Source organism: Pithys albifrons, chromosome 5 (genome assembly GCF_047495875.1).
Source record: "Pithys albifrons albifrons isolate INPA30051 chromosome 5, PitAlb_v1, whole genome shotgun sequence".
NCBI classification, from domain to species: domain Eukaryota; kingdom Metazoa; phylum Chordata; class Aves; order Passeriformes; family Thamnophilidae; genus Pithys; species Pithys albifrons.
Genome location: NC_092462.1, coordinates 49,778,274 through 49,791,431, shown reverse-complemented (window position 1 = coordinate 49,791,431; position 13,158 = coordinate 49,778,274). Strand labels below are relative to the sequence as shown.

Sequence of the window (13,158 nt, the reverse complement as noted above, 5' to 3'; positions counted from 1 at the left end):
ACAAAGAACTAAATGCAGTTTGTCTCAGCTGCAGACACAAGGGAGACAACACGGTAGAAGACAGAAAATATTTGGAGAGGCTATTAGGGCGTCGGAAGTAACAATAACTGTACAACAGAACAGCCAAGCAGTCTGTGCAGTTTGGGAGAAAAAAGGAGTAAAGTGCTGTTTGAGTTAGAAATACCTTTAAATTCTCAGTCAAGTAATATGTAACACCTTAACATCACCCTTGGTCTAGATCATTTCAGATCACAATTGAACTGTGCAGGCACTCAGTATTCCTTATACAGAACACACAACCTCTGCAAGGAGCTTTTGGTTTAATTTAACATAAAAGACAAGATTTGGAAAGCCAACGGGGGCATAATTACAGGTAGTGATTTTAGTACAACACAAGATTAATTCTTTGTGATATTTTGTAACCATTACAGAAAACAAAAAAAAAAAAAGAAAAGTAAGTTTCAACAGAAACATGATGAGAAACCATAAAGTGGCTTTGCAGACATTTATAGAATGTTTCTTTCAAGCTTAAAGGGCAGCTTGGGAGAAATTGGTATGAAAAGTTGAAAGTACGGGAGCAAAACCTAGCGAGATCTGAGATAGGAAATGGCCTCTTGAGGGAAAAAAAAAACAAACCAAACCAAAACCAAAAAACCCTCCAACAACTAAAAATGGCTGAGGACAGGCTTTGAAGTGCCTTGAAAGTGAAAGGGAACTGTTTATGCGTGAGACCCACTGAAAGAGAAGACAGAGGAAGAATCAGAACATGAAATAACTCAGTAGAAACAGTGGAAAATTTTTTTCTGTAGAACATCTGTAGATGGCATAAGTGTATAGCCATGCAGCCACTGGAAAGGTTACAGAAATACATTAACATAACAATGGGAGTCTGAACAGTTTCCATGCGACAGATATAAAAAATAAAGAAATATAAAGCTCCTTTGCATTCAGAATTTGCAAGACTAAAACTGAGACGCTACTCCTGGTTCTAAGATCCATCACAATACAGAAAATATTTGGATTTCCGTCCTCAATGACATAGAATAGTGATTATCCACAGCAACTAAGACTGTGGAAAGGGTGAAAAGTTGTAAGATTTAAAGTTCTATTGAGCTTTAAATGAGCTAACAAAACAATTGTGAACCCATATGAGGGACACACAGATGCATTTTAGACTGGACAAAAGGAAACACATAGAACAGTAAGCAACTGACAGAGAAAGGCAGCTAAATTTGTGCATGGACCTACCACGAACAAACTGAGAGCAGGAGAACAGAAGGTGACCATGGAAGACATCCTGTGCAGAAGTACCAAAGGAAGAGCTTTAAGAAATACGTTCACATCAATACTTAAATAGATCAAGTATTAGGAACACAAGAAACTCAGAGACTTCCTCACAACACACTGACAGACTGACCACAGATAAAAAGGAAGAAGCTTCTCTCAACTGTTGTCTAGCCCTCATCGTGTCCAGAGCTCAGCACTTCTGCCATTTTTTGAACAAATTATAGAATCACAGACTAGCCTTATGTAAACACAGAGCAATTACATGTGAAATCTCAGATACTTCAAAGGCAGTTTGGTTATTGTCCTGGCTTTGAATGCTAAGAATCGAGATTACTGGATTTCCAAACAGTATGTTGGCAAACTCTATGGAAGTCAGGGGAGTGAAGTCCAAGTAAATGATGATGTTGTTGCTGTTGTAGTAGTTGTTTTGTTACTATTATTACTATATACTACCGCTATAATGATGATGATTACTATTACTGCAACCATGCCAATTGTGGCTTAAGTGATACAATGGTACCACACTAAACCAGTGTTTCCTAAAGCATTAACTATCTAACATAAGATTTAAGAATCAATCACTGCACAAAAAGACTGCAGCCTTACATAATAGCATTGCTATTATCTGGCACACAGAAATGAGGCCATATTTTACAGCAAAGAGCACAGATTTTCCTGGTGACTCGTTTGAAACCTTCACTACCTGTCCTGATGTCGTATCTAAAAAGGGACAATGGTAAACCGCAGCTGAAAACAAGAAAAGTACTGAATGCTGTCTAAAGTGGAGGCTAAAAAGATGTCTATTCTCTGCTTTGATTTCAGAAGGATACTGTAAAATTTATCAGTCATACAATGACTGCCTTTTCCCTCACCTCTCACCATTCCCTTCAAAATGTTCACAGAAATTGGGAGCAGCATAGGAACTGCTGTGCTGAGGCAGTAGGAGCAGAATATGACCGATATTTGACTGTAATACTAGGTGAAGTCTCCTGAAACGGAACAGGACAAGCTTAGAGCTATCTTGCAATAGCAGTAACCAAACTGCAAGAATCAGATTAAATAATTTAAGATAATCTTTTCTCCAGAAAACAAAAATTAAAAAAGAGAACATTCATGAAATTCTATTTCTGATGTATTACTCAATTTCTAGAGCTAGTAACATAAGAAATGTTAACAGAAATATGGGGTATGACATTTAAATATATTCCATAACAAAAATACCCCAGTGTTCCAGGTTACTGAAGGAATATTCACTCAGCTGCTGTAAATGAATACTGTGTCCATGAATCTCGAACAATCTCATCTGGGCAAGTCAATTAATTAACTGTGATCACTTGCTGTGCTGACAGGTATCAAAATGATTGGAATTTATCTTTCCTAATTAAAATAAAAGGGTAAGTTAGGAAAAAATATTATTGCAGCTCATTCCAAAGAAGATGCTGTACAATACGAAACAAGTAATGTTCTTAACAGAAGTTGGTACTTTGGTCCTGGCTTAGGAATAAATATTCCTGCCATTTGAAAGAGAATTAAACCAGTCTGCATAAAGTGCACACACTCAAAAAATTTCCAGTGCTTGCACACTGAATCAACATAAACGTAAGGGAATCTCAAATTCTCAAATATGGGCCCAAGGGCATCCCCCCTGATCTTCCTTTCAGTCTGTCATAATAAAGCTCATGGGGCAATGGTTCTCCTCAAAACAATCTTCTTGAAACTTGAAAGCAATTCCAACCACCAGGAAAAGCTTCAAGTGCAGTTCACAAACCATGGCAAGCTCTATCAAGCAACATTCACCTAGTCCTGAAATGCTACTATTGTTGAAGGATTTGTTTGACACTGATTTACTGTGTTTATATTTCATGCGTGGAACTACATTCACTTAGACCCACAGCTCTGTAACAGACAGACAAAGAGGAAGAGTTTTCATAATTTTCCTTTTAAGCACTTCTTACTTTGGATGTTTTTTCTATTGCATTTGTTAAATCCTTAAGTCAATGTGACACATAATGTCAGCGTTCACACATGCAAACTGAAGTACATGCCTAAGAAACAGCAGTATCAGGGCCTTGCAAATTCCTTATCCCGCAGTAACACATTTAATATTATTCAAAACCAGAGTTAAAATGATACTGATTTGCAGAATAACGTGCACAAATAGTGTGTATATTTGAGTACTAGATTTCAGGGTAGCTTCAGGTAATATATCTTCAGGTCATGTTTACTTATATTGTAGTGTACTTAAAGTAAATTACTTGCCACTGTAAAGTAAGAGTAAAAAACCTTCAAATCCTGAATACAAATTTAGTGACCAGTACAATAAGTGCAGTGGCCACAAAGTACTCTCCTCAAGTGCAATAAAGTTAAGCAATCTGCATTAGGATACTGATCACACTGATGCTTGAATACTTTGCAAAAAAAATCTGCTGCTAGTTAGCACAACTTGAGAATTAAATAGCATTTAGAAGCCAAAAGATAGTTAAAATTCCTCATCTGCACATTCTACACAAAGTCATAAATGGTAAAATATGACAGGAAAAATTGTATCCTATCAGTGTCCAGGCCACGCAGTCTGCACACCATTGTGTATTCTGTGAGTATCAGAACTTCTCAGTGGTTTAATGCTCTGGTTAAAAATAAGAGTGGTAGGTTTCAAAGTACAGCTTCAGCTTGTGATCACAGTGGCCTTCAATGGATAATAAGCAAAGATCATGTGACAACAGCTAAATAATTCACAGAAGAGACAGAAATGTTGGAAAATAACAAGGAAACTGAATTGCTGTAGTGGAGTGCAGTCCTAGAAATTTATCCTGGAATTTTCTTTCTGGACTATCTAATAGCAGGTTCCATTAATAAATACAGAAAGTAAATAGAGAGCATCATCTGCATCCACAGCAAGAGAAATAAAAAATAGCTCCAAAACACATTAAAATGGTAATGATAGCATAATGTTTCATATTATTAAATCATGACTTACAAACACTTCTAAAAAGCAAAGGAATTTTAACACATGATTTTCTTTCTGTAAACCTACGTATTTATATATGTATACACTTAGACACACACATATATAGACAGCTAGGTAGAGCATTTTCTTTTGGCTAGTTTTTAGTCTAACTATCAGTCACAATGTCTGTGTCTCTATAGAAATTATCTACCTCTTTCCAATTATTTACTATACAAAACTTGAGTAAATAGACATCAAAGACAGGGGAAGCATAATCTTTGCTCTTCCTTTTTGACACTACGATGCAATATCTTTTCTTACTTAGAAACTGCTCCTGCGTTCCTTCTCAAAAAATTTCTCATTTGGGGTAGCAGATTTTATTGTCATGAGAGTTTCGACCAATTGAAATTACAAGATCAGATATTCTCTTAATTAAAGGAGGGCAAAAATATCTTGGGGGGGCGCCATGCCTCTCCCATCCACCTGAATTGCACACTTTACCGGTCTGGTCAAACCACAAAAGCTGTGGTGCTGGCATGGTTCTCCTCTGTATCCCATAGGGTATCAGTAGCACAAAACTGTGTGTTTACGAATACATGGGGTTGGGGATGAACAAAGGACAGAGAAAGCTAATGAGACCAACATGTATTTTTACATCGGGATCATATATCAGACTCTGATGCTTGTACACCAAAGAGTGGTTGCTTTTCATTTGGCCCTAGTTTGAAAGGAGAATGGTAGTAAAAGCCTAGTACTTCTAAATTAGAGGGTCAACATAGAGTTAAGAACAGGCTCTAAATACCTGTGGCATATCTAAACCCTGCAAAGAAATCCCATAACCACTTCAGAGCTACTGAGCATCAAGACTTTGACCATAAAAATGCACTTAGATGCATTTTACGTGATTGTTGCACAATGCATAACAGAGGTCAGCTCTAAAAGACAGATTTAAAAATCTTTACATTTAGTTAGCATCAGAAGCCTAAAAACTCCACTGATACAGACACTTTTAAAAATGTTTATTCAGGTTGCAGTTGCCCAAACAGATCATGAGCTGCAGAAAAACATCTCTTTAGCATGGCGTGGCTTTTATCTAGAATGTTGTGTATATCTTTGCTAAATAGTAAAAGCCAAAAGACAAAAAATTCCAGTCAATATAATACATACATCCTATTTACAAAAGTCTATCAAATGCCAAGAAGAAAATAGACTGAATTAAAAAATAAACCTGTTTCCTCTCATAGTATGTGTCCTCTGAAGCTTTCAGATAAACATACTCTCTTGATATGCTGCTTCAGCATCCTTTCCAGAAAAAAGTCTCTCTACATCATGCCATACTGTATTCTAACTTAATTGTTAAAGGACATAATTTCTAGAGTGAATTAATATATCAACAAATGAATAATCCAAAGAGGAACCACAGATAATGTGTCCTCACATTAAGTGATCAAATGAAGGGCTAAGAACAGCCCTTTAAATGGAAGCAATGGGTAAAAATGTCAAACAATAATGACTCCAGGCAAAGTGCCTTCCTAACAAAACCAACAGCTAACAAAAAGAGTTTACAGATTAAAATTTCTGATTATTTATTTTGAGGAGAATGTTGTTTCTCAGAATAAAAACATCTCTTCTTTTGAAACATTAATCAAATTCTTTGCATATACATGGTTTTATTTATTTTAACAAATATTTGATTTTTGTACTCTTAGATGTTCATACAAGCCAAGTTCCTGGAGTCCAAGCCCAGTGAAAGCAATTGACCATTTATGAAGGCCACAGTGGTATAGGCTTGTAATTTAAATTGCTAAGTCATTCTCTGTCCATTTTTAAAAATCATAGAACAGGGTTTTTTTAATTTCTATATCTGAACCATAGCTGGAAGATTTTACAGGGGCTGTAGAGACAAGAAGAGGGCATTGGTGATGGTGTAGGACTATCCTGCAAAGCCAGACATGTGCTGGTTCTTTAGAACTAGGAAACTGAAGCTGTAAGCATTTTTCATGTTCAGTTCCAGTGTATGCAATATTTACTGGCCATAGGCTGAAGGACTTACATTGGTTACTGGAAAAAGAAGCCTCTACCACTTGCTATATCCTCCTTACAGCCTGTCCTCACATTTTGCTCCCATGGTTAAGTTCCTTCAGAAGAGAATTGGACAGAGAGAAACAAGAGAGAAAGACTGAAGCAGGCAGACAGACAAAAACAAAGACATCACTTATACTAGACATGGAAATTGGAAAATTTTCTCACCCCATCACAATTCTGCTCTGTCATGCATTTCATTATGTACAGTCCTGGCCTGAGACATGGACTTCCTCACCACAGCCTCAGGTAATGACAACCCTAAGCTTGTTAGACTATTATGCTGGACTGAATATCCTTTGCCACAGATCTGCATAATCTACTATTGGCATCTCTATCCACAGTATCTAAATACCATTGTTTTTTCCTGCTTGGCTTCCTATATATTCCCCACCCATCCATGATGACACAGCTCTAAACCACAAGATCCTTAATAATAATTGAGCATTACTGTGCTCTCACCAAACTCTCAGAAATCCCCTACACTGGCATACTCCAGTCTCTGAACAAAAGGCTTCTCTGCCACACAAATTCAATACTGTCAGTAATTCTGTAGGGAGGAGGTAAGAGAAAAAGATGAGAGGGGAGTAAGCTCAAACTCTCCTGAGCATGAGTCCCTGTCTTAGTCTTGGGCAGCAGTCCCCAGAAGTCATGCAAAAAGGCTTTTCTAAAGCCTCCAACAGCACCATTTCATACAAGGTACAATCTAAGTGATTTATTACCACACACTCAACTTCCTTCTCAGTGCTGTTACTTCAGCATTGGTACTACACAGATAGCTCAGATTTCAACAGCTCTGCCAGAAACTAGATAGGATGTATCACTTAACTTCTGAAGAAACCAGCCATGTGCACACACACATATACATGCACACTGAAGAGGATACAGAAGACTAAATGGAAAAAGGACATCAAAACAGTTAATTTCAAATTTTTCTTTCTATGAATTTGAAAAAAAACCCAACCAATAAACCACTGTACTGAAAATAGTTTTATTCACAACTGCTGTTATTTTTCTTAAGCTCTGAAGAGTAGCTCTAGGAAATTATACTGGGCCAGAGATAAACGAGGTATGCACAAACATAGTGGAAATGTTCAACTAAAACACGAATCTGATACAATGTATTCTGTGTGGCCTCATTCTTTTAGAGGAAGAAATATATTTTTTAAATTAGAACAATTTAAAATTGAGAAACTAAACATGTTTCTGCAATAAGCACAATCACATCCAGCAGCATAATACATAGTAAGAAATAAAGAAACTTACTTGAATGAAATTAAAATTATTTCATAATATTAACCCATAGCAACATTCAGATGATGTTTTCTGTCAATAATCAGAACTTACCATATTGATTGGGTCAACTGGGCCGATGCTGTTAACATAGACATCTGTTTCAATTACCGTAGTTCTCACTAAACAAAACAGTAACCATAACAATTACATATTTAATTAACTCTGTGCAATTGTTAGTGTAATTTAATTAAAACAACAACATCTCTGATATTCTTTTATTAGATTCAGAGTAATTTAATTTCTGGTTTTTTTACTACTGTGGAGGATCATATATGGCTTATTTCATACGAATTGTTAGAATTATCAACTTGAATTTCTTAGTTGAAAATGCAATACCAAACTATTCTTTGTGAACAAATGTAAGATAGATGCAATAGATAACAGAAGATAAAAAAATATACAAAACCTCCCAAAAACTGTCATCCAACTTAAAAATGCAAGCTTAAACAAAAACAAAACAAAGACTTTGGAAAAATTTGTTCATACAACAAACCATGAAGTCTGGGAACAGATGTGTTGTTTATCATCTGTAAGGAATCAATATACAGTGCTTTCTATCAATTCCTACAGAGAATGTGTAACAACAATGAAATAACTTTTCACGACAGATATGTTCAATTCATGAAGATATAGCACCTAGGGATTACTAATGTCCACCCATCAGCCTGACTACTACATTGCTTCAACAACCAAACTGAAAGCTCCTCAAGTGACAGTCATTTAAAAGTTAAACATTAACAAATTTATTTTTCTTTAAAAACAGGGAAACCATTCCCACTCTGCAGACAAAAAAAAACCCTTTAAAAATATATTCTCTTGCAAAACATACTCTTCTACTTTGTGCATTTACAGGACACAAAGTCTATGTGACTTGCCATGAAAGGCACATCTGAAGTACAGAAGGTACTGATAATTCAGTTTTTTCCTTCTAATTAGTTCATAAGGAAAAAAGAGAGAAATGGAAGAGTTGAGAATGCATTCCAACTTCAGCAGTTTACCAAGCATTTTTCAATAGCTTTTACTGGGGAACCAGAATATGGATGCAAGAGGAAATATGTTCTAGTACCCAGTGGAAGGAAGTGGGTTAAGAATAGAGCTGTGCTGGTCCTTTCATGATTTGACACAATAAAATGAAACATCTCCGTTCATCTGTAGATGAAAAAGGGGAAAGTTACAAACAAAAAGGCATTTTGATTTCATAGAAGAAGCACCCTAGGTCATCAGATTTAATTTTTTTATACTGCAAACCATCAGTGATTGCCCAAGGGCTCAATAACAAACCTAAAACCTTAAGTAAAAAGATTTTTTAAATCTCTAAAAACTTGAACAGATGCACAGAAAGAGGGTATCATTGACATCTTTGCCAGCTACAATGACAGGTAAGATACACTTCCTAAATATCCTAAAATACCTTTTTCCCTGCCAAGCTCCCTTTGGAGGAAATTCTCCTGGATTCCAAATCCAGTTACTGGTGTGAACCTAAGACTGACAGAAAGACACACCAGCGAGGCTGCACAAAGGATTTTTTACGACTATAGAGCACAGGGTCACTTGATCACCATTCTGTCCCCAGCATGCTTCACAGAAAGTTTAAACAGATTTGGAAAATCAATTTATTTCCTAGGGGAAAAAATAAATACTTCCTGAGATGATCCTTGTGGGTCACTTCCAACTCAGAATATTCGGTGATTTTGAGCTGCAAATGTTTTCAGTTTCTGCAGAGCTCATAAAGAAAGGGGGAAAACACAAGAACTTACATCCACAAGCCGAAATATCAGGGTAAAAAAGATTTATAATGTGTGTGTGTATATCATAGAATCACAGAATATGTTGAGCTGGAAGGGACCCACAAAGATCATGGAGTTCAATTCTTGGCCCTGCACAGCACCACTCCCAAGAGTCACACCATGTGTCTAAGAGTATCATCCAAACACTTCTTGAATTCTGTCAGGCTTGGTGCTGTGACCACTTTTCCCTGGGGAGCCTGTTTTAGCTGGGTGAAGCATTTTTTTTCTAATATCCAACCTAAACCTACCCTGACAGAACTTCAGACCATTCCTCAAGTCCTGTCACTGGTCACCACATCAGTGTCTTCACCACTCCTTCACAAGGAGATTGCAGAGGGCCTTTAGGTCTCAGACCCCTCATATTTATGTAACAGCAGCCCCACCACTAGACCAGAACACAAAGGAGATGGATCAAAATGTAACTTGCCTCATTGCTAAAACAATGCTGAACACTTTACTATGCAGAATCTATTACCCTGAAATACAACCTACAGGCTTCTTCCCCTTCCACCTCTTTTTTTTTTTACCCTCTCAATTCTCGTTATCTCCAGTAATACTGAAGGAGCTGATTATGCTGCAGATGCAACCTCTCGCTTTCCAACAGTGCAGCATCTCCCTTTCCAAAAGTCTTTGTGTCATCTGCCAACTTTACTACAAAAATTAATTGCTGAAGTCATTCAAAATACCATTATTCTTGATCAAGACTTTCCTGAGACCCCACTATAGACAGCCCACCCACTGATATTCCTTATTAACAACTAAATTTTAAGATCTGTCAGTGAGCCAGATTTTAATGGGGACTATGTCAATTTTATGAAATTCCAACTTGTAGCACGCAGTGCCTCATCTGCCACAAGGGCTTTCCTGTAATGAACCACAGAGTTCATTTTTCCTTTTCCGCACTGCTCTAAGATTATTAGTATTGTCAAGAGCCAATGAAGAGTTTGAAAATCTGACTTTGTTGAAAAAATTTTAATTGACCAAAATGAGCCAGTGAAAGAAATCCAGATCAAGTAGACTGGAAGAATATATTTTGTTACCTTAGTTCTTCTGTATGGTACAGAGCAACGTATTTCTCAATGAGAATTAATTCATTCTTCCTGTGTTGTTGAACTAGTGATAAGAGTTCATGAAAATGACAAATGCTGGAGGAAAATACATTCTCTATATTACTTTGACATTACTATTGTTTATTTACTCTCCACAAAGGGCTAACAGTGAAAGATGGTTAGAGATTTTGCCACTGTTAATGCTTCTAATTATACCCTAAAAATATGGTATCAGTCCTGAAAACACTACAAGTAGGAAGAAGGTGTTTTCACACATCCTGCATTAAGTGCAAAACAGCACTGTAAACTTACAGAATCTTCTAAGCAAGGGGAGAAAGGGCTTGCACACTTTAAATATTTACACAGAGACAGCATGACCCAGGCTAGAGTAAAGTAATAACGTGAGAGGACAACAGATTGCATATTCAATATGGAGGGAGAGAAAGAACAAAGTGCACCAAGGAGCAGCTGTCCACAAGGGATAGGTCATCAGCTCCGAGTAGCTTAAGTACACAGGGAATCCGTTTGGTAAACCCAGTCTAGAGAGCTACTCACTTTCTGATTTTCTGCTTTGATACTTTTTCTTCAGTAGACTAAACTTCTTCTGGCTTTATAAATTTTGAGAAATGTTTATTCACAATTAGACAAATCATAGTGATAAAAATCTAGCCCAATCATTGACAAATTATTTTAGTGATTGCTCTTGCCACCTGAAGTGCCTCTTTTTTAGCCTATATTTTTCCAGGCAAAAGTTTTAGCTTTTGATATTTGAAATATCTCTACTTGCTGCACTTAAAAACTCTTCTTATCAGCTATTCTACACCAATCTCCTGATAGAAATTATTATCATTAATGTTAAATGGAAGAACACTGCACTTTTCATTGCTTAATACAGCTCTATTTCCATCACTCCAATCTATTACTACAATACATTAACCAATAGCATGTTAGACCATCTAAATTCACTAACCAATTCCCATAGTTTTCCACAATTCCCTCATTTTCTAATGAAGGTCTAAGACATATCACCTTTTGTTTTAATTATTAATTATCATGCTATTTAATTTTAACTAAGACCACTTTTGATAATTTCATCCAGGCTTATTTTCTTTGACCATGTTTTCTATAACTCCCCATTAGTTGCCTAAAGAAGCATCACCCCTGGGTGATAAAGCACCTATTCAGCAAATAAATTAGGTGACTACCACATTAAAAAATAACAGAGGCCTTCAATTTGTAATAGCTTTTAATAGAATAATACAAATCTCACAACCAGCTATCTAAGGTTATTACTTATATGGCTATTTCTACTGAAAATTCAGCCTCAAGCTTCCAGCTCCATCTCTGAAGAATTTTTTCAAAGTGATTTTGATGAAAGCAGAGCCCTGTTCTCCACACTTTTTTATCTTTTCATTTAAAAGAAACCCATCCTTACCAAATACTCCTACCCCACCATTTTTATTATTTCCATCATTTTCTATGCAGTGCATATATCCAGTACATTCAGCATTCACTGAATATACTCTTCTACATCTTGCTTTTGTATTTTGATTTTCTTCAACTCTTGGAAAATATTCTTCATTTCAAAATACATATGTCTCTACCTTTATTTAATATTTTCCTGCTTGTTTGAGCTTATTACTTTTCTACCTATACCATACTTTTCATCAACACTACACTAAGCACCTGTTCGACAGAGTATCTCCCTAACAGCCTTATTTTTTCAGAATTAGCGTTTCTTGAAAGTCCAGTTTCTGTCCATATATTCTTTATATCCCCGATAACATGACTTTTCACCAAGATGTAATTACTTACCCATTCCCTGCTTATAGGGCAGTAACAACCATCCAATTTTCTCTATGTATCCAATTTCTCTATGTCCATGAGCAATCACCCTGACCATTCTTAAAAATTCTATCAGTAATGACTTACCTCAAACTGTTGATAGAAATATTCCACATAGGTTGCAGTTATGTGATGATTATTTTCTATTTTTAATTGAATTTTGAGCCTGATCAATTATGTTCACCCATACACACATCACTGCTGGAAAAAACGCTCTGTACATTGATAGGATAATATTAATATATTAGTGTCCCTAAGATGTGAGAGGTGGAACAATGTGCAGCCAGAATTTTAAAAGCAAAGTTCAAAAATAGTAGCTATTTTGATGCAGGACTGAAGTTTAACCACTGTGGTTATAAACTCAGGCAGCCAACAGGTAATGTTACAATGAGAATAGCACTGCTTTATTAATATATCAATTGTATCTATAATTAAAGGTTATTTATACCACAGACAGAAGACTTCATCTGGTAATTACTCTTACTTCACACTGAGCAGAAGGTACTTCAATATTAGACCTTCAATGCTTGAACCTTTATGCTCCAAACATATCAAAGCATATTACATAATTGAGTTAAAGACTAGTATTAATAAAAATAGCAAAGGGTAGCAGTTACAAAATCACTACAAATCAAGGACTTTTGAACTAGACAAACAGAAAATGGCAAAGCTGCTTCCTCCTATTAAATTTCAACATTGCCTCCAAAGTTTCAGTTCACATTTGGCTTTTCTTTAGCATGTCCCTCAACTAACTGTATGATTAACAATGAAACCCTTATCTCACTTTCAGATGTTGAAATTCTGTGTCAGCATCAGGAAGAACAAAATTCTGCTCTGGGATTCAAACTTGAAAAGTGCAAATTCA

At 36.2% G+C, this 13,158-nt stretch overlaps 1 protein-coding gene across 5 annotated transcripts in view; it reads right to left on the bottom strand.

Moving 5' to 3' along the window:
• GABRG1 (gamma-aminobutyric acid type A receptor subunit gamma1) overlaps nt 1-13,158 on the bottom strand; it is an 81,430-nt gene that overhangs the window by 48,585 nt on the left and 19,687 nt on the right. For 4 of the 5 annotated variants that reach the window (XR_011697929.1, XM_071556551.1, XM_071556552.1 and 1 more), the window contains exon 3: nt 7,664-7,731. The exons of the other annotated variant lie outside the window; for it this stretch is intronic. Coding sequence is in view for 3 of the 4 variants with exons in the window: in XM_071556551.1 (XP_071412652.1) it covers nt 7,664-7,731 (68 nt within the window). In the remaining variant the exon portion in view is untranslated. The remainder of the gene's footprint in view (nt 1-7,663; nt 7,732-13,158) is intronic. 5 annotated transcript variants of the gene reach the window in all.